This window comes from Chinchilla lanigera, unplaced genomic scaffold, assembly GCF_000276665.1.
Source record: "Chinchilla lanigera isolate Chin_1 unplaced genomic scaffold, ChiLan1.0 scaffold00100, whole genome shotgun sequence".
Classification (NCBI taxonomy): Eukaryota; Metazoa; Chordata; class Mammalia; order Rodentia; family Chinchillidae; genus Chinchilla; species Chinchilla lanigera.
Genome location: NW_004955501.1, coordinates 6,797,901 through 6,820,324, shown reverse-complemented (window position 1 = coordinate 6,820,324; position 22,424 = coordinate 6,797,901). Strand labels below are relative to the sequence as shown.

General features: G+C 42.0%; 1 protein-coding gene across 2 annotated transcripts in view; it reads right to left on the bottom strand.

The window, feature by feature from the left end:
* The window catches only part of Cpne4 (copine IV), a 467,949-nt gene that overhangs the window by 121,293 nt on the left and 324,232 nt on the right, over positions 1-22,424 (bottom strand). For both annotated transcript variants that reach the window (XM_013505812.1, XM_005406839.2), the window contains exons 4-5: positions 8,079-8,150; positions 4,760-4,834 (exon numbers count right to left, since the gene is read on the bottom strand). In XM_013505812.1, the coding sequence (XP_013361266.1) occupies positions 4,760-4,834; positions 8,079-8,150 (147 nt within the window). The remainder of the gene's footprint in view (positions 1-4,759; positions 4,835-8,078; positions 8,151-22,424) is intronic.

Sequence of the window (22,424 nt, the reverse complement as noted above, 5' to 3'; positions counted from 1 at the left end):
CTCCAATAGTGGTTCTTGAACTTTTGGTCTCGGTACTTCTATACATTCTTAAAAATTATTAAGGACACTCCACCCAGACTCTTTGTTTATATATGTTGTATCTAGTAATATTACCACATTATAAGAATGATAAGATTTTGAAATTAAAAATATTAAAAATCCATCACATAATAAAAAAGAGCATTTTAAATGAAAAATAATCATATTTTCCAGATTAAAAATAGTGAGAATGGTACTATTTTACATTTTGGAAATCAATTTAGTGACTGGCTTAATAGAAGGCAGTAGGATTCTCATATCTACTTCTGCATCTAATCTGTGTGCTATTAGGTGTCATTTACTCTCCGGAAAACTCCACTGTCAATATGTGACAATGAAGAAAGAAGCCCATTGCTTGGTATTACTATGGCAATAGATTCAACCTCATGAACTCCCCTGAAAGGACCTAAAGGTTCTGCACACCACTTTAAGAGCACACCCATACCTTCCTACTCTGTGGCTTCATTTTTCCCTAAAATATATGGCAACACCATCACATTTCCTACACATCCTTGGAGCAAGCTAACATCTATCTTTACTCATATTTCAGACAGGCAATTTATGGAATCCTTCTGTAACTGTTATCATTGAGTGTAAACATATGTGGCTTCAGGTAAAAAGGCAGCTGGGTTAGAGCAGTGGCTTTCAACCTGAGGTATTTAGATAACAAGATTCCCCATAGTTCCTGCAAAGGGACCGGGGACTCAGATCTATACTATTGTCTGAAGCAGGCATGGCATACTTTTCCCACCTTTTCAAGCTGCAATTATTAAATGTATGTAGAAATCAGTTACTTTCATGATACTCATAAACATGATAGAAAACTATGAACTTTATCTCATAGTAGTTTTTTTGACGATATATTTCTCAATTAATATATATGTTCCACTACTAACAATGTAAGTAGCTATAAAATTGTTTAATACTGAAAGCTAGAATAGGGTCCTCTTTGAGAACCTCTAGAAGATATTTTTCTGTTTGTGATATAAAATAATTACACTCCATTATTCTGGCTTTATCATGAAAATATTGTGGCAGACTGAGTTTTCCAAAGATGACTACCACAACATTCACTGTCCACATGCTTTTGTACAATATGACTTTACCAGTCAATCAAGGCCTGGAATCTAACTCTCCTAAATCTGGGCTGACCTTATGACTCGCTCCTAACCAATAAAGGCAGCTGAAGTGATGCTGCAAGATTTCCAATGTTATATCAGAAATGGCCATGAAGCTCCTACCTAGTTTTCTTGGGATGTTCTTTCTGGGAGAACCCAGGCATACTCTAGGAAATGTGGCTCCCCCAGACCACCATGTAGGTACTCTGGCTGATCGTCTCAGCTGAGCTAGACTTTTGGCCATGTGATGTGCCAGGCAAGGGGTAAAGCTAGCCTACATTTTCCAGACAAGCTTATCTGTCCACTGAGTATGACTTCTAGCAAGATCATAAATTGAAGAAAGACCCACTTGAACCCTGACTGAATTTTTGACCCACAAAATCACTAGATACAATAAAATAATTGTTCGTGTAAGTCACTAGGATTGTAGGTGTTTTGTCAGGCTGCACTAGAGAAATAAAGCAATAGTGATGCATCCTTGGGTAAGTCAGCAGACCTTGCCAAGTCTTTGTTTACTGAAAAAGTTGGGTGAGCTGATCTCATGGTATGGCCTTATGCCCTGATTCTATGACTTTGCCCTCTATTAACCTGAAGTTATTTACCACCAGTCAAAACTGGAACAAGGGTCTCTGCTTTGTTTTCTGGATGACCAGGAGTCAAAACAATACACAGTACTATTACGAAGAACTGGGGTTCTGAGACTCAGCAGTGGCCAGGGCCCTGGACTATCAGTGAACCCAGTGGTAGGAATAGTCATTAGCACTGAATGGAGAGCTCCAGAGTAAGCTTTCAGCTCATGAGGAAGTATTCTTCTAACTAAGGGGCACTGTTCAAATACCTCAGTGCCTATAGGCCTGCTAACACACCCCCAAGACCCTTTGCATTGCACTGTAATGCAAATCAGTTGGTGACACCTCAGAGATACTACAAAGAGTACTAAATGGAAAGAAGCCGTTATAGACCATAAAGTGAGTAGCCTGAAACTGTTACACACTGAACCACCCGGCTCTTACCTGCACTGGGGAAGACATTGCAGAGCAATTTTGTGAACTGTTGCGAGATTTGGGGAGACAATGAAAGAAGAGTTTGGAGAAGTGAAGTTTAAAAGCTCACTCCCAGCTGGGGTGTGGGCACACGCCTGTAATCTCAGCATTCTGGTAAACTGAGGCAGAAGCATAGCAAGTTCAGCCTAGCATGGGCAACTTAGAGACAGCATCTCACTAAAGATCCTGTCTCAAAAAAAAAGTTAGATGGCTAGGAATCTGGCTTATTGAAAAGGCCCAGTGCTGTAAAAACAATACAAAAAAATCCTCCAGGTCCCAGCACTTGGCTCATGCTAATGTCAAAACACAGTAGTTTTATTTTATTTTAGGAATTTCAATATACTATCTTTTGACATTAGTGTGAGCTGTACTGGGACCCACCAGAAGTATTGTAAGCACAGAAGCACAACTCATAATAACTAAATGTCCATCAACAGATTAATGTATAAACAAAACATGGTATTTACACACAGTGGAATGCAAGTCTTCTATAAAGGATATATGTGAGTCGTTTGGTGGAAAATGGATGCATTTTGAGACTATAATGTTAAGTGAAATCAGACACACAAGCTTCCATATTGCATGATTTTTCTTAAATGAGAAACCTAAAATATAATACATTAAAGAGCAAAATAGAAGACAGATAATAGGAAACAGGGAGTTAGAACTTTTGCACATGAGAAGGGGACCGGAAGATGGACAAAGGGGAGGAGCAGGGGATAAAAAGGGATTAAAATGTGTTATACACACACCAACTCCCCACAATGAAGGTTATCACCATGTCCTACAAACATACTAAAATTAAAAAGAGTGGTAGTTGTAAAAGTTTCCCATAGTCTACTCAGAATTGTTAAAGCTACTAAACAGCAATTAGCTTTTAAGGAGAGAGTGTTTTCTGATGTCTCCAGGCAGAATGGATTGCCTTGCCTAGGACACTAACTAAACATCAATTATCACATCTTATCATGACTATGGCATTATTTTGTCATTTTTAAAAGTTTATGCTTAATTTACATGATGGATTCAAGACTATGGTTTGAGACCAGGAGATCTTTTTAAGTCTTTTTCTTACCCCAGTACCTCTTGTATAATAATCCCTTGGCACAGTTTGGCAAATGAAAGATGAATGAGTGAATAAATCAATGGATAAATTCATGAACTGATGAATGCATAAATGAGCAATTCTTCTGGGTGAAAAGTAAATGAGATATGCCAAGATATACGCTGCTGTTTAAGACTTCACACCATGTCTTGAGACATTGCTTTCCATTTTCAAGCTAATGCCTGCAAGTCATTCAAAAAGTAGTGATGCACCCAGAAATCCCCATTCTCTAATCTTACTCTGGGAAAGTGAAGTCCTATGTGAATATGTCTATTGGTACAATGTGTTTTTTGACTTACAGATCTACTTGGTGGGAAATCATAGATACCATATAATGAGGTTGAGGAGGACACCTCCACCCCTTTTTAAAGTACAGTGATTGCATAACTTTCTCATATATATATGCATATATATATTTTTATGCATATATATGAATGACTAACATGGCCTTTGATTGAATAGAAGTTACAATAGAATGAGCACAGATGAAAGTTAGACTGACACGGGATTAAACCTTTAATTTTACCCCTCACTAGCAGGATGCAGTGGCCATGAAAATGTGCCTTGTAGACCTGTAGCCACAGAGAGTGTAACTGACTGAAGGTCACAAGTTGCTAAGCTCTGGAATCCATCCTGCATTTGCACTGTGGCCAGGCTTCCCGGGGCTGCTCCCAGCAGGTCACTGAGTGTGAAAGGGGCATTGCAGCAGCCCCTTTCCAGGAGAGGTGGGAGGCCCTAGCAGCCGACTTTGGCTCTAAGATATCCTGAAACCTCCTTAGTCTGTGTGACATTCCAGGAGCTTTCCACCTCTACTTTGTTCCCTTGCTCCATCATTCACGGTCAACTTTCATCTGGGTCTATTGGCTTTCCCTGACTCTAAGTTCTCTTTGCAGACACTTCTGCTAGTAAAATCCTTGCATATGTAGTCGTGTCCTGGTGTCTGTTACTCAGAAGCTCTGGATTGAGGGATGCATGGAGTGACTTAGACAAGTTATTTCATCTTTAAATCTCTTTATCTGCAAAAGTGTTAGTAATTCCTGTTATGTGGGGTTGTGCAAAGGGTTGGATGTTATAGTATGTGAAAAGCTTTTAACCCTGTAATTCTCAAACACAGATGTTTAATAAATGTAGCTTTTCTTCCTTTTAACATCTTCTCCTTTCTCTTAGAATGTCCCTAACAGTGGGGTTAAATCATACTTTCTTGTGCATCTGACCTGTGGCATTTGGAAACTAATAAAGTCTTAGTGTAATAAAACTGTCCCGTTTTAATTACAGTCCCGTCCCCTTCTCATTAACTGTTTCTCAATTTGGGGAAAGCTTTACTCTGCAGACCTCTCTGTAATCTTTGATCTGTTTAATAATGTGGGTTGCAAGGGAAAAACAGCTGCAGGGAGAAATCTGATTAAACTCTGTGATGGCTCTGTTACTTCTTTCAATAACGGTAATGCCAAGCATACCTTGTCGTCCAGTTTCCGTGCGTTGAATGCGAGTTCTACGTAGTCGTCATTGCCAGATAATTCTTCAGCAATCACCTAAAGGACAAAGCACAATCAGCTACAGTGGGAAGGGCCCAGAAACCCACCAGCCAGCAAAAATCAAGAACAGATGTGGGCCAAGGAATTTTTCCACAAATCTAGTGAGCCTGACACACCATGTCCAAGTACTGAAGGGAATTCCCTAGGATAGGCAGCACTGGATAACTATGTATCTTTTTGTGCTTAATATGAGAGAATGAGGGATAGGACCCAAGATGGAGGAAAGGCTACTGGGAGCGGCAGATAGAAAGAGGTTTTTGGATAACTGGTACTGGATGGTCCTCCCACAAATAACAATATGCATTTTTTATCCCTACTCGGGAAATTACAAAGTAGTAAGAACAGTAATAGTTGTCTTCTTTCTAAGTCAGACCTATAAGGGATGGGGGAATAAAGCGATCTCTGTGTATTCCAGACCAATGGTTATATGGTTGTCAAAGAAATATTCTAATTCCTATTTTGCAAAAGTGTAGGAACCAGCCAACAAGTTTGTCTCCAGCTGGGGGGCAAGTGAGGACAAAAATCAGAAAGATACAGAATTAATTTAGAAAAGAGGGGCCCTGGGGCTCTTGCAGCTCTAAGGCAAAGAGACCCCTGAGCATGTGGCTCACTTCGCTTTTACTCACTCAGACACTTGTGCAAGCACGAGATTCATCCGCCTCCTGTTATCTACACTATGTGACCAGGGGAACACCTGGGTCTCAGCTCGTTAACTGTTTCTGGAACTTGCAACATCCAGCGCACCTGCACGCCACCAGAGGAGCAGAGCACGGCTCGCTACCTTGCTGCTTTGTGCTCTAAGAGGGGTCAGTTAGGCCTCGACCTCATTATCCGGCCTCCCACACAAAAGAGCATACTTGAGCTTTCTGAGAAAGTGGGAGAGGGAGAGCGAGGGCAGGGGGGAAAGGGGGAGGGAGAAGGAGAGAGAACACAGGCTCTAAACCCTGAGAATTCCTGATAAAAATTTGGAGTGAGTAAAGAGACAATACAGTCTTAAGAGGCTCTTTTATAAGACACTTTCCAATATTTAATAGCCAGTGCATTTCAAAGCCTTGGAGCAAACATTGATGGAAAAAGAAAAAAACAAAAGCCACAATATGAGCAAAAATCTGGAAGTCACTCTAATTGTATATAGGTGAAATGATATATATACATAATGCTAGGATTTTACTATATGTTCAAGGCCCACAGTGTGTGAACATCCTTATCTAATTGGTCATTTTGAGATACTAAAATTTAATTCCATTGTATTTCCATTTTATCTCAGCTCAGTTTTTCCATTCATCTGAACCCTCACTGGTAGCCTCTAGAAAATGTTTTAAGTAATTTACACTTAATGTTGAAGCTAAAAAATTGTCTAAAGAGAGATGGACTCAAAAAAGTATGAGAAAATGAGAATTCAAATCTTCAGTCCAGGTATATGGGAAAAACTCAAGAATTTGATAACCCAGGAATCATATTTATATTTTTTTATTCAATTCTCTTTTGTTTCTTAGTGCCCTTTACATTGCATATGGGTGGTGGCTTTTAGCTAACTGTAGTCACAGACACCTCAAAACTCTCACACACATTTCCAGGTGTTTTCCTGAAGCTATTGAAGCCAATGTTTTGATCCAAGGATCTGACATTAAGAAAACTACTATTTAAATATTTAAAATTAGAAAGGAGATTAAAATTTTGCATATGTATATAAAGGAAGAAAATTTCTAAGATGTCATCTTAGTAAATAGGCAGCAAAGTTAACTTTTTTTTTCCTCCCAGGGAAAAATCTATGGCAAATTTCATAGCGAGGTTGTGGGCTTTGCAGGTGGGTCTTTGGGTCCATGACTTTTTAGAGCGCTGTTAAGGTCTTCAAAGACTAGTTGATTCCTTGCTGAATATGAATACGGCACCCAGAAAAAAGCTTCAGCGGGGCAGTGTCATTTAAAATATTCAAGCACAAGGTGCTGGAGGCATAGGTCAGTGGTACTGTGCGTGCTTGGCATGTGAGGTCCCGGGTTCAACCCATAGCACCATGAAAGCAGGAAGATAATTAAAATATTCAAGCAACAAACTCAGGTACATTCTTGTCAGAATGGCCACAACTTTCACCACTGGGAGCCCTTTTGAACTTTAAAAATAGATTCCTTTCTTTAAAAAGAATAAATCAGTCACTCTCAAGTGAAAAAGGAATGTTAAAAGAAAAGAATTTTGTTTCCTGACAATTTGCCTTCCTAGAAATTTAGATTTCTCTCCCTCTCTCCCTCTCCCCCCTACTCCCCCTCTTTCTCCTCTTTCTCTCCCCCTCTCTCTCCCTCCCTCTCTCTTCTTCTCTTCCCACACACACCTAAATAGATACACTGTTTTCTCTACCTTTCTTAAAAGCTCTAATATGAGATGGCAAAGTTTCAAATACCAGCATGAAACTTTAGGGTTTTATTTAGAAATACTTTCAGCATTTCTCATAGAACAACCTGTGATACTAAAACTGCTCTGTTCTCTGCACTGTCCAGTATAGCAGCATTCAATATATGGCTAGTGTGACTATGAACACTATTTGCTTTTATTTAATTTTAAATAATTTATTTCCTTAAATAATCATGTGTCTAATGGCTACTAAATCAGCATAGCTTGAAACTGTTATATCTAAAAGAAGTGTTAAGAGCTGGACTTCTTTTTCTTCTTCTTCTCCTTTTTTTTTTTTTTTTTTTTTTTTTTTTTTTGAGACAGGGTCTCGCTATGCAGTTCAGGCTGGCCTTGAGCTCACTTTGTAGCCCAGGTTGGTCTTGGACTCACAGTGATCCTCCTGCCTCAGCCCCCCAAGTGCTGGGATAACAGGCATGTGCCACCACACCTGGCCTTCTGCTTCTTAGGCAACAAACTAAACCTTGCCCTAAACGTTGCTGAAGAGACAAGTGGCTTGGACAATATGAAGACCTAGGCAGTTCCATATTCTTCTCACATTCACCCCTACACTCTCGTTTCCTAAGACACGCTGCAATTGCAGAAGTGCTCAGCAGACATGAGTAGCCTCACTTTCAAATCCTTTTTCTTCCGCATTTTTCCTTAGGGTAGAGGGCCAAAATTATATTGTCAGGAAAGAGAAAGAAAGAAAATACAAAGGCAGCTGGGATAGCTCAGCAGTTGTAGCATTGGTTCCTGTAGGCAGAGACTCTGCTTCTAGGGGTGCAGTGTTGCCCAGCCAGGCCACTGGGTGCCCACCCGGGCACAGCTGCTCAGGGAGGGCTCTGGGAGTGCTCACCGTGATGGAGGATTTCCCTGCTGTGTTCCCGTGCTTCAGCAAAGACTTGGACAGCTTTCTCTGGGAGACGATCTGCACAAACGGAAACAAAAAGAGGAAACAGTAGTCATATAATTAGAGGTCTATTTTTAAACTCTTGCCCTACAAAATTCCATATTCCCAGCTCTGCTTGAAATTATGACACCTATGTCTGTTTGCACTCTAAGGTTCACCCACAGACCTCTCAATACAGTTTATTCCCTCCTTTCTTTCCTCCTACGATGTGTGCTGCAAGAAAGTGCTAATAATAATTTAGTCAATTAGGAGGTGGCTTAATTGTTAGTGAAGCGTTTATATCAAAATTAGATGGATAATGTTGAACATGCACATTAAGGTAATGTAAATGAAGCCTCGAATGATCTCAAATTATCACCAAAGCTCCTTGCAAAGTGGGGGATGGGGAAAGGAGTTCAGGGTCTAAATATGCAGCTTCTATGGCTCTGACATCCAGAGTCCTACTTTTAATCTATCCACTAGGAGGTTATAAAGTAAGTCCTCAGAAAACTGCCGTTCAGACAAGCCAATAGGAGTAACCGGGTCCTCTTCATATTCCAGTGTCGTGCACACAGTGCATTTCTCTCAGTGAAAATTGTTTTTAGCAGAACCTGCCCATCCATTGTTTACCTTCCTTATTTGTTTTTTGAAATAGAAGTTTGGCAAGGCATTGGAGTCCAGATAGGCGCACCACTCATGATCCCTAAAGCCGGGAAGTGTTAAAAGAATCAGGTTAAAGGCATGCTCATTCCTAGGGAACAACAATAAACCACTGTGGTGGGCAGCTTCTACATAAGACAGTCCCAGTGATCTTAGTTTTCTGGTATTCATGCTATGCTATAAGCTCCTCCCCTTGAGTGTGAGATAGACCCAATGATTTGCTTCTAACAAACAGAATACCACCAAAATAATAGGCTAGCACTGCTGAGATTAGGTTATTCAATGCCTTTCAGGACCCACACTGTCATTGCTCAAGAAAGAGCAGGGGATACTTACCCATGAGACACAGGATGGCTAGAGTTCACTCTCCCCACTCTGACCTGGAAATACCAGCATCTCCAATTGCAAGAAATAAGGAGAATGCTACTATGTACCTGCTCCTACCTTTTGTAAATGCCAGGAAATATTCTTTCTGAGGAAATGGACATTTAGTTATACAAGTGTCTAAGTAAGCAGGCAACAACACAACTTGTTTTATAATCTCCACCCATCTCAGCTTCAAAGAATGAGTAATAATTAGTTTCAAACCTTTCATTGTAATCATAATGGACAGACAATGAGTTGTCATTGCTGTTGCCATTCTTAGGACTATTGGGCAAAAATAGCAGGGATGCCCAGCTGGAGTGACGTGCTGGAGAGAAAAGCCTATTTTTTCCAAACCCCACTTGTCATGTATGCTTTGTCGCTTCGGAAGCAACTGCACCAGGCTGGAAAAGACCTTAGCTCTTGTCAACAAATGAGGAAGTTGGAATGACAAGGACTCACCTCAGCTGACATTTGAGACAAACAAATAGTAAGTTCTGCCTATCACTAAGCCTAAAGAGGGTGCAATTGTCAGAAGTCCTCTAATTTGATTCATTCCACGCGGTAGTCTGGTCACAGATGCAAACTTCAGCGTTCAACAAGTGGGTGAAGTGCAGAGGGAGAAGGCGAAATCAGTGCGCTCTTTTTAGACAGGTTGGATCAGAGGGACAACAGGACCCCAAGGTCCCTGATCTGTACCCTCACATGGGCTGGGGCAGGAAGCACTAGTTCTCTTGCCAAGTGGATGATGGCTTCTACAAGCATAGGTCCCCATTTTTTCCCTAGAATTTCATTTAAATGAATTAAAAGCTTTTAATTCAGTATTTTAAGAAATAAATATTCAGATAAACTTTTCCCCAGTCTTCAAAGTAATCACTTTGGAAACTAGATGGTTATTTTTCATAAGATTATTAGTAAAAATATTTTCAGTGTTCTTTTTTTGACATTGCTTGAAAACTGTTGTAATAATAAATATCTACTGAACACTATCTCTGTGCTTACCATCAGATACAGAGCTAAGCAGAAATACACCCCTTAAACGCCTTCATTTTATTTTACAGGCACATCTCCATGCCATCTCCTCTGAATGGCTAATTCCCAAAGCATGAATTACATAACTTGCATTTCTTAAAAAGGTAAGTATATATTAAGTGAAAAAGCTTTTGTGTGAATAACTTTTGAAATCACAGGATTCAAACAAGCTTAACATTTCACCTGCAGGATATTCCAGAGCTTCGGTTGGGAATCCCCTGGGACAGGCATGTAATGTACGTTCCTTACACACATTTGACCCCAGAACCCTTTAGTCAAGGGACATCTCTAGTGTTTTGAAAGCTACTACTACATGTACTGTGTCCACCACTTCAGAGAACAACTAAGGTGCCCTGTTAGCTCACTGGTCAGACAGCAAACCTCCCCAGAGCTCTGTAAGCGTTCCTTTTACTGAGACGTCTGGCTTCCAACAGCCACATCCACCATCTCTTCACCTGAAGATTTTCCCCGGTTTGCATGTGCAGCCAGTTGGATGTGGAGAGAACCAATACCCTTCGGAAGACCTCAACCAATGATTGATGAGTTAGGTGCATAAATTCCCCAGTTCTTTTGCCCTAGAGGTTAGGGGTGACTCGGAGAGTCTGCTCCCCATCAATGCCTGAGTTCTGTGAGCTGAAGCTCAAGTTGCTGCAGTAGTAATCAGCTAGAAAATGACTTTTTATTTTATTGGCTGCTTTCTCCTTCCCATCTCACTTCTCTGCTGTCTCTTAGTGTTTCTTCTACCTCACAAATTATGGACTGGCCCTCCAATACCTGACTGTTTCTGGGAGAACGTAACCAAGACCCTTACTGTGTCAGATAATGCCTGGGACACCACACGTTACCTCACTTCTTGTCATTTAATGATCAACTCTCTTGTCCTCAAGCAACTGGGATGAGGGCACCCAGCTGTACTGATACTAATGAGGAGTTCAAGGTCATAGCATCATGGACTGAATTGTGTCCTTCCCCAAATTCACTTGCTGAAGTCTTAACTCCCAGCATGGCTATTTGGGGGTAGGGCTTTTCAGGAAGTTAAAAGTAAGTTAAAAGTTAATTGAAGGTAACTTAGAGCATAAGGGTGGGGGCCCTAATCTCATAGGGCTGGTGTCCTTATAAGAAGAGGCAGTTAGTGACCTGTTAACTAAGAAATCCCAAGACACATGCAGAACAGTTCCTGAAGCTGTGCACATGGGCTTCTCTGGAGAATTTGAGCCAGTTTTTGACAAGATGGCCTAGACCTCATGTCAGCCTGGGGAGCAGGTGATACAACAGGAGTGGCCATGCTGAGTTTTTGCCACTTTATTTCCTCTTGTATGGTGGCCTGCCCTCTTGCTGTAGCATGTACTTCTTTTCCTACTTTTACTGAGGCCAAACTTGCTCTGTAGAACCTGATCCTTTTCCTACCTTTAATAAAACTTTGCTACCATTTAAAAAAACCAAGAAGAGGCAGCTGGGAGACCACACATTTGCACAGCCTTTCTTTTCCTTCTCCCCTTCCTTGTCTCCCTTTCCAATTTCCCTCTTCCTTTCCCCCTTTCTCCCCCGCTCCTGTCTCTCTTCTATCCCTTCTTCCCCACCCCCGTGGCCTCTCTCTCTGCCTGTTCCTCTCCTACTGCCTCTCTAGGGTACACATAGAGGAAAGGCTTTGAGAAAAGGTAGTTGTCTTCAGGCTAGGAAGAGAGCTCTTAGAAGAAACCAACCCTCATAGCACCTAGATCTTAGACTCCTAACTTCCAGAGCTGTAAGAAAATAAATTTCTGTTGTTGAACAGAATGTATGACAGCCTAAACTGATGAACACTTGTAGATGCAGGATTTGAAACCAAGAGTTGTAAGAGTCAAGCCTTTATTGAACAGATTTTTATCTACCATGCACCAGGCATTGAAAATAAAATACACAGAGCAGGCAGGGACAGTACCCTTCCTGAGAGAGTCACATACAACTCATCAAATTCCAGCTCTGCAGATTGGTCCATGTCATGGGGACAGGCCTGGTCCAGGAGATCAGGAAAGGTGTTTTTGAAGAAACTACTCTTGGAGAAGAAGTGAAAGGTCAGAAAGGGGAGGGAGGATGCCCAGGCAGGGGAGCAGCAGCCACAAAGGTATGTGTGAGCATGAGGAGCCAGGAGAGGGCAAGGGACAGAAAGAAGAGCCTTAATTTATCCCTGCACACTTTGCACTCTGGTTCTAGGTGTTTCAGCAACTTTGGCAGTGATGGGCTACAAAAATGTCAATTTCCACTCCCTGTCCGCAGTATACATACTGCAGTCCCTGTAACCTGTGTGGACTACCTCATATGGCCAAATTAACAAGAGGGTCTTTGCAGATGTGAGTAGGTTGAGGATCTTGAGCTGAGAAGGTTGTGCTGGATTAACCAGCTGAGTCCTAAGTATAACCATATGTGTCCCTATAAGGGGGACTGGAGTGAAATCTGACACCACACACTCAAAAGAGAGGTTCAGAGAGAGATGTGAAGATGCTGGACATTCGGAAGCACATGGCCACAGACAAGGAAGAACAGGAGCCTCCAGAGGCCAAAAGAAATAGGAAATGGATTCTGTCCTCCAGCTTTTAGAATGACAGTGGTCCTGATTTAAGACTTGGCCCCTCAAAACTCTGAGAGAAGAAATTGCCTTGTATTCAGTCACCAAGTCTGTGGTGAATTGTAACAATAGACACAGGAGACAGCTGGGTTGGTTTAGCCCAAGATGAGGTTCAAAGTCCCAGGAAGGCATGCAGTGATGAGCTCAGTGATGCCAAGATTGGGGAAACCCCACTTTCACATTTCCCTCCCGAAGACTTCGGGACACTACCACTCTACCTGGTCAGAGCACACACACTCAAGGGAAGCCCTGTGCCAGGAGACCCTGGTCTTGGTCCTCTGCCTCCATGTCCTGGTCGGTCAGTTCTCAGTGCTAACCCAGAGGACTCACAATCTTGTCTGAGTACAGCTGTCCCAGACAGCTTTGGTCTGTTCTATATACTATGAATAAAGAATAGTTTAAAATATATCTTAAAGAACTTGAAAAAGACCAGTCAAGAGCTATGATTTTTCCTGGCATGGGATGTCTTCCTTCAATTGACAAATTCACTACTTTTTCAAGATATACTAGGAGTTTAGAATAGCTGCTGTGGAATGAGGGAGGTAAAGTCATTTGGGGATTAAGTAAGACTTCTCTCTTGCCATTCACAAAGCCCCCCTCCCCAAATCTGGCCCCCTCTAGCAGTAGCAGCAGGGAGGAGGAGATGCAGAAACTGGGGCTCTTCCCTAGGTCTGTTGAATCACCTCTGTTTTGCATGCACCTGAAGTTGAGAAGCGCTGAGCCAGAAAGTAAGACTATGTATAGAAGACAAGGAATTTTAGTGCGTCAGGATCAGGTTTCAAATGCATATTTTAAGAGGGGTCCTAAATGAGTCTGTCTTGCTGACTTGGACTTTCACTAATGGGGCAGAGTTTTAGAAACTAAGAAAACACAATTCTGAAACTTTCTTCCCATGAGTGATATGCCTGTGGGCTTCCATTTTATGTAAATTCACTGGAGCCCTCAGCTGTCCAATGGAGACCCACGAAAGGCCTATCCTAGGGAGGAGGATTCAGAATGCCATTATGGGTAATAATGTCAATGGGTAATCTATGGGTTTGGACTTGCTATCTTAAGCTTTCTATTAAGCAAGATTCTAATTACTTCAAATGTAATTACAGGCTTTCACCCTTGCTTGACTTGATCAGCAAGAGGAGTGAAGGGAGAGTTTCAGAGAGGGAGAGAGGGACTAAGGACTACTTGCATATTAGTTATTCATTCTTGCCTAATCTCTCGTGTGTGGCCCATTATCATCACAAACGACTCTGCTCAGTTATTAGTCAGGAGTCACATATCCCTTTACCGTACTCCCCTGGCCACGAGATGCAGCATTCCTAATCGGGAGAGAGAAGAAAGGCCCACCTTTCTAAGTATCCCAGTGATGGGGCAGAGGATTGTGTAAAGTCAAGGGCACATGGCAGGTTTTCAGTCCCTCACTTTGGTGGGTTATGATCCATCTGGTGACTAAATACTAGCAGTCCATGGGACAGAGGGGGATTGAGAAGATCAGCTTTAAATGAAAGAAGCTAACTCTAGCTTTGATGTGGACTAGGTATTTTATTATTACTAAAGGTCACACAATTATTAAAGAATCATAGCAAATACTGGGAGAGTTACATTCATCACCCTGCTATGTGACAGCTACTGCTCTATATTGCCTTATACGTATTGATCCATTTAATTCTCACAGCTGCCCTATGAAATAAGTGTTAGCATATGCCCATGGTTGGATGAAAAAATTCAGATGCAAACAGCTTATTAGTTTGCTAAGGCTGACATAATGAGTTATCACAATCCTGGTGGTTTTAAACCACAGAAATCTGCTCTCTTTGGGCTCTAGAGGGCAAGAGTCTGGAACCAAGGTATTGGTAGGGCCCTGGAGCAGCTTCAGAGGAGACCCCAAATCCTGTGTAGCTGTGGCAGCTGCCCTTATTTCTCTGCTATGGCTGCTGCTCCGCCTCCTTTCCTCCTCTGTCTGATCTTTCCTCCAGAGTCCTCCTATAAAGACACTTGTTACTGCACTGAGGGGCCTGTAAGAATGACCCATCTTGAGGTCACTCCTTTAAATTTATAAAGACTCTTTTTACAAAATAAGGTCCACATTCATGGCCATGGTACTTGGGACATGGACACACCTTTTGGGCAGCCACCACTTAGTCCGCAGCAGAACAGCTTGATGCCTGGCTTGCTTCTAGAGCGAGGAAGTAGCATAGCTGGGATTTGGAAGCCAACAGTCTTGTTCCAGGGTCCACGCTCTTAATTGCTAGACTCCTCTCTCTCGCATAAATGACAGAAATAGCACTTAACTTGATACAGGCCCCAGGCTAAACCCTACCGGATAAGCAAAGTGATTCATAGTCATTCCTTGGCCTCAAGAAGTTCACCAAGGAGGGAAGTTTCCTCTGCATAGACCACACCTACCTTCACTCCTGCTATCTAATATATAGCAAGAATCACATGGGAGCTCTAAATGTTCGGCCTGGTTGGGTCCCCGGGCAGCTTCTTCTCTGGGCACCTGTCTCCTCATCTGTGAAATGCTGATGATAACATCTACTCCATGCATTTATTGTTGTGCATGGATAATACCAAAATTCCAGCACTAGGCATGTACAGGTGCTCAGGAAATGCTGCTTTCCTTCTCCTTTCTCTCCCATCCAATCAGTCTCAACTTGGAGGTCATTATAGTCATCTATGGCTTTGGAGCAGTATTAATGGAAGTATTTAAGACACTGAATTGATGGGACTTCATGATTAATTGCTGGATAGGAGTAGAGAGTGAAAGGCGTGAGGTAAGGCTCTGCATTACAGGCTTCTGGCACGTGTGGGCGGACACAGGTGGCACTCTGGGTTGTGGCTGCTAGAGGAGGAGCCCGTGCAGAGGGCCATGGAGAGAACAACAAGAGGAGACGTGAGCGTGGCTTTGAGCTGCTGAGTCTGAGGATGTCTGTGGGTCATCCGAGAGGAGTTCATACCCAGATCTGGTTGCATCCATGAGTCCTGGCTCAGAAGAGAGTGCTGAGCTAGGAGTTTGTACAGCACGGATGAAACGGAATGGCAGGAAGGCACAGGAGTCCATATAAAGGAAGAAAAGAAGGCCCAAGAATGAGGCAGGCTTCCAGGCTGAGATCACAGCACTGACTCATTGCTTTCCTCTAGCCTCAGCTCCTGAACAATCCCTCAGGGGACCCATCTCCAGGACCTTGAGGTCACTGAGGGATGACATGCAATTTTTAATGTCCTGCCAGTTAGGATAGAGAAGGCTGTGTGGGATAAGAAAAGCCAGGGTAGGCCAGGGTTGTCTTCTATTTGCGTGGTGATAGAGGCATTAAAATAAACAAGACAGAAAGCTGGGGTGTCCGTGAGAATGCAGGAAAGGGAGCACCTTTGTGCACTGTCTGTGCAGGGCTGTGTGATCTGCTATATGAATATTGAGCAATGTGTATCAAAGACCTTAACATGTTGCTAAATATTCCACTTTTAACTTTTTTTTTTTAATCTGTCTGGGGCAGACAGGATACATAACAAAGTGTTGTTTATAATTCTAAAACACAGGAGAAACAGTCTTGATGTTCATAATAGGGATACATTACATGACCATTGCCATGTAGTACTTAAATGACGCAGAGTATATCCATTAGCACTGAAAGATGCTCATTATGCATTTTTATGTAAAAAAGCAAGTAAAATCATGGGAATGACCAAAGGTTTATTTAAAAAAGAATTATATGTATGTGTATCATGGAAAACTCTGTAAGAATATGCACTCCAGAATGTTTAGCAGTTATCTCTCAACAGTGGGAAGAAGGGTGATTTTTTTATATATATTCTGAATGTGTTTTTGCAATGAACCTGTATTACTTTTACTTAGTGTAGAAACAATAAAGGCATTCCTATAAGTAATGCACTGGTGAGACAGAAAATCTTGGTTGGCTTAAAGTGATGTCATGGGAAAGATGTTTGCGGGTGCTGATCGGGAAAGCAGGGATGTGGCCCCTGAAGCTGCTAACAAAACTGAGGGAAGGTTGCTCTGGGGACAGAGACTCCAGCAATTGTCAGCACCCAGTGCCTGGAGAACCTGAGGACCCGAGTATAACCCTGTCCTGTGGGCCCACAGACTGACGCAGTCTTTGCTGACCTTGTTTCCCAGTGTCCAGCTGTTCTCTGGATCCTGTGTTAAAAGTGTTGGTCATGACAGTGCTGTAGATAGGACGAGAGACACAACTGCTTAGGAGTTGAGACACGGACACTGTCTGGGAGTCAGAAGGCCTGGGTGCATTTAGCTCATGCCTTCTCCACTTCAAAACTGTGTGCCTCAGCGAGTTACTTCAAGGTTCAGGTGCTTAGAGGAAACACTTCGCCCTCGGGGGTTTTGTGAGGATTAAATGGGATAATTGGTGCCAGCTTGCAGCATGCAGTCTGGCAGGAATACCACCTTTATTACTGTTCACATTCAATGCATTCATTATTGAGTAGATGAATGAGTGACTGTATACCAGTTTTCATGTCATTATTATCCTTAGTCGCTATACAAGCAAAACGGACCCATGCAAGGGAAGAACGGGGCCTAATTACTGCAAATTGCTCAAATTCTTTGGTCTTCAGATAAACATCCACAAGCGAGTGCCTGTTCTCAGATGGGTGCCACAGGTCTTCCTGAGCTAGCACAAAGATATGCTTTCTCGAATGTAGGCATCAATCTCTCAACTTGGGGGAAGGAGGCTTCATGCTTGAGTGCCATAGCAGTTTCACAGAGGCAGCATTTAGGAAGAATTACTATTCTGCTTCTGAAGTTTACAAAAGGTTGTAAAAACTGCACGCACTTCGGTGAGCATGTGGTACAACAGGAACACAGGTGCTGAAATCAGATGAACTTAGGTTTGGATTTTAGCTCCACCGCGAGCTGTACGTGCAACCTTGCGTGAGTGAGCTGAGACGGAGTGGAGATGAGATGACTGAAAGGCGACACTGGCGTCACTTATGTGCAGTACCTGGAGTACAACAAGGTCCTTCAAAATTAGTCTCCTCTCTCCAACTGACCACTTACACAGAAGCCAGAGGAAAAACTTGGGGATTTGGAAAGGGATCCTTTTCTTATTAATCATATGAAACAGAAGTTCAGACGTAGTGTAGCTCAGCTGTAAGGGAAGAGTAGATTAGCCCTCTGACTGTGAATCCAAATGCCTGATGTCGAAGTGTTCTGGATCACTTTGGAAGCTCATAATCTTGATCTATGGTGGGGATGACAATGATAATACCATTGATAGCACCAAGCTCACAAATGCCTGATCTTTGATCAGCTCTTAGGAACATTTGGTAATGAAAATGCTTTATTATCACAAAATGGCCACAGAATATATTGTCCAAGTTGGGACACTTTTGACAGTGAAAGTAGATAGTATTAACAAATAGGTATAAATTAGGGTGGCCGGGGCACACTGAGCCTCACTGGATAGGAAAGGGTGAAATCCCCCTCCTTAGAAGTGTCTGAGCTGAAGCCAAGAGCACCAGAGAGTATTACAAGACTAGCGAAAAGGTTTGGCTAACCTCAGCATTGCTTCCGTCTTCACCTTCCTGATTCCATGGGGGCCTTATCAGCAAGTTCACTGCAGTGCCAGTTTTCCTGTTTTGAATTCAGTGGGGAGAGAGGGTTGGAAGATTTTTGCTTCTTTGTTTTTGAGGATTGGCTAGAGAAAGGGCATGGACCTGAGCCTCCTGGTGGGCAGATGCTAAGCAAGGGGGGTGAGGCACAGTAATCAGCTCACATGGGGCTGCCCAGGAGCTTGGCTTCAGGAGCCTGTGTCTTTGCTGACCTGCACTGGCATTCAGAGAATCCCAGAGGCCCACATCTTGTCCAAAACAAAGTTAATTAATTCATACCTAGCCTCATCTTGTCCTTGAATCTGAAGCCAAGTCTCTTGGGGATGATTTTGTAAACTAAGCAATTATTTTTCTCCCCCTATATTTAGTAGGCTAGTTCAAAATACAAATACTGTATTCTCTTTGTCAAATTAGGGTTGAGCTGGGGACGCTAGCGGGGAAAACTTCAGAACCTATTTGAAGAGCCAACGATTCTTTTTTAATTTATTTATTACTAGGGCTCCAAGCCCTCCTTGGTCTCATCTGTAATTGAAAATAATATTACAAAAGTTCAGGATCAGATGAGCCAGCCAGCTCTCCTCTCTGTAGGAACAGGGTGAGGGCCCAAGGCTTTACCTGAAGCAACAGCAGAATGATTTCTCAAAAACCTTAGCAAATATCCCACCCATCGGGATTTCCCACAAATTTCCCAGATTGAAATATTGATCAATCTTGCATTCTTACATCTGGTAATCTGAGCAACTTCATGGAAGATAACAATATGTAATATAACAATCATTGTTAATTTCCTATCATCTTATTTTGAAATTCTGTATTGTCTTTATTGTTTTTGTGTTGTTTTGTTTTTATATTTGTTGTTATTTTGTTTTCTTTTCTCTTTAAAGTAAACTTAATTTTAAAAAAAATATTTCCTTATAGGTCTTTTTGTTTTGTTTTGTTTGTTTTTTGAGACAGAGTCTTGCTATGCAGTTTAGACAGCTTGAATGCACTATGTAGGCCAGGCTGGCTTCCAACTCACAGTGATCCTCCTGCCTCAGCCTCTAGAGTGCTGGGATTACAGGCGTGCACCACCATGTCCAGCTTTTACAGATTTTAAACATTCTTCAAAAGTTTCCTTAAGAATCTACATAATTCACATGTCTCTTCTTCCTTCCCTTGAGTGCGAATGCTTTGAAGTTAGTACATAAGCTTTACTGTGGTGTTTTCACTAACATTTATCATATTTTTTTTCTAATTGTAGATATGATATGTATTCTTTTTAGGAAAATACAGCTGTGACTGTACAAATCAGCTATAATCACACAACCTAGATATTATTATTTAAAATATATCTTCTGGTCAATTTAGGAACTTAGCAAGACAAAAACAAACAAAATAACAAAAAACAACAATAAGGCCTTGAAAAAAGCTAGGAATTTAGCTCACCAAAAAGGCCCTAGAAACAATCCCCAGTAACACACACATGCACACACACACACACACACACACCAGGGACTATAAACATACACACCTCCAGGCCTTTGACTTTTGAAGAAATGAGTACTTTAACAGCTAAATACCATATTCTTCTCCTCCTTTGGGAGTGAAGACAAGAAACAGTATAATCTTGTGGATATTCTGTTAGCCAGTTATGCTTGCTAGTCAGAAAAGCATATGAGCATCAGTAAACTTCATATACAGCCTAAACAACAACAAAAATCTGATATCTCTGTTAGTGTTAAGGCATTTTGTAGTAAACTTTGAAAATACACTGGTGCCTCAGTTCACGAACTTAATTCTTTCCACGAGTCTGGTCACAAACTGAACTGGACAAGAACTGGATCAAGTTTCCCCATAAGGCCAACACTGAACCTACTGAATTTGATTTGGTTCTCTCTGGGTTTGTTTCTCTTTGGATTCAGTTTGTGACCAGAATTATTGAAAGAATGAAATTCATGAACCAAGGTACCATTGTAGTGGAAAATCTTCTTTTCAGTAAGTCAAAAATTTGGTAGTGATCTGATTCAGGGAAAATGTATTATTTGGTGAACTGACTTTTTGGTTATAGTGCCAATTACATCAGAAGTGGGACAAGGACAGGACATCGTTATCCAAGGCACCTAGGATGCTGGCATTGGAGAAGATGCAGCAAGCAACACAGGTGTGTAGAAGAAAGGCAAGGCCTGAATGGCAGAAGAATGTCATCAACACCATGGAGACGGAGCAGGCTGAGTGCCGCAGCTCTGAGCTGGGTGGACTGTAGCTGGAATGAAATCTGGTTGGGAACAACAAGAGCGGGAGCTGGGGTAGAGGTCTCGGGCAGGGCGTTTGTCTTCACGCCGAGGAGGCAAGTGTAGCTCTTTGCATAGGTGGGGTGTGCCTAGCAGTTGAATGCCCTGCACCAGCCTAACCTAAAAGGTTAGGAACAACACAAACTTTGAGCTCCTTTCAGCACTGATATGCTAGACCTGGAAAATCATCATTTGGTCCCAGCTCTCTTATCCTCCTCTTCTGTACCAATATGAGACGAAGAGAGGTATCCTATCACTGTGAATGTATGTGAAACAGAGCCAGAACACATGCTCATTTCAATTGCCACCAAATATATCTTTTAAGAAACTATTTTTGAGATTAAATAGGGACATGGGGTTACTTTTGGAAGGGAGAAAGATATGCTGAGGTATGATGATGTCTGCGACTTAACTTGAGGGATATGGTAGTATTCTCTCACATTATCAGACAGGAGACGAGATGTGTGTGGTGAGGGGAGAGGAAAAGAGCAGCCTGAAAAGAAATGAAAATGCAGGAAAGGATGCTTAATTTCAGAAGGGTGAAAGGTAAAACATGAATGAAATTTTTGACTATTCAAACTAGAAGAAACCTAGAGAAGAATTATCCAAAACCTCTTCTTTACAGGAAAGCCACTGTATCACAGAAAGATTAAGCAAATTACCCAAGGTAACACAGGCAGTGTGCAAGTCTAAGACACAGATCTAAGACAGACTCTTGACGCCTTTCAGGATACTCTAAAAACAATGCAAAGGTAAAAGGAGAGTCCCAGAGAAAGCAGACAGATTGTCCTAAGACCTGAATTTAAGATTACTTACTGACAAAGGTAGCAAATCAGAAGGTAAGAATTGTATTCTCCTTGTAGGCCTGGGGACTGGCTCACTCATGGGTCCCCCATTTGAATCCCACCTGTCTACAAGCAGAAAAGGCAGCATTGGAAAGCAACACCTCTTCCCAGGATAGCTCAGCTAGTCCATAGGGGCTCAGATGAGGTGGTTTAGTTGTGACATCACTCCTCATTCACAGGGTTGCTGCTTACAGTAACTCTGCAAAGTTAGGCAAAGCTTCTCAAATGCAAAGCAGAAGAAAAAAGAGTTGCCCACAGCACCGTGCTAATTTGCCTTCCCTGGTCTATCCATTTTAAGCCAGGAGGATATTAAATGTTATCCAACAACACGCTAACCTGAAAAAATTAATGGGGGGCCTTACCTGACTCATTACATGGAGTTTGGATAGCACCCTCAAAAACATGATATCTCCTGACATAATTCTAGTATTTACCTATGTCAGGAAGGCAACTGACAGTGTGGGTAATAGGTCCATTCAGCTACCTTTAACAGATGGAAAAGACAAACTCTGGCGATAAAGAGCTCCATCAAGAACATAAACTTCAAGCCACATGCACGCTCCTTTGTCAGACTGCAAGTTTTAGGAAGCAATTTGTCTCCTTTCTCAATGTGTCCTTTGACCTCAGTTTCTCCAGATAATCTCTAAATCAGTAGTTATTTTCACAATTAAACCCAGACTGAGAGAGACTCATTAGAAGTTCTCACACTGGGATTGCTAGGCTAGCAGAGTTACCTGGGGACTTAGAAATTCCAGATATGGGATTTGTCACCAGGTCACCGAGTCAGAAACTCTGGTGGTGCACCGAGCAACCTGTATTAATCTGATCATGTTATATTTTTAAACAGCAAATTCATGAACTTTGAGGAAGCTGTCAAAGGGTATTCTGTAACGGGATCCACAGCTCACCTCTGTTAGTTCTGCATAGGAAAAAATTCCACTACAAAACTAACAAGGTTGCC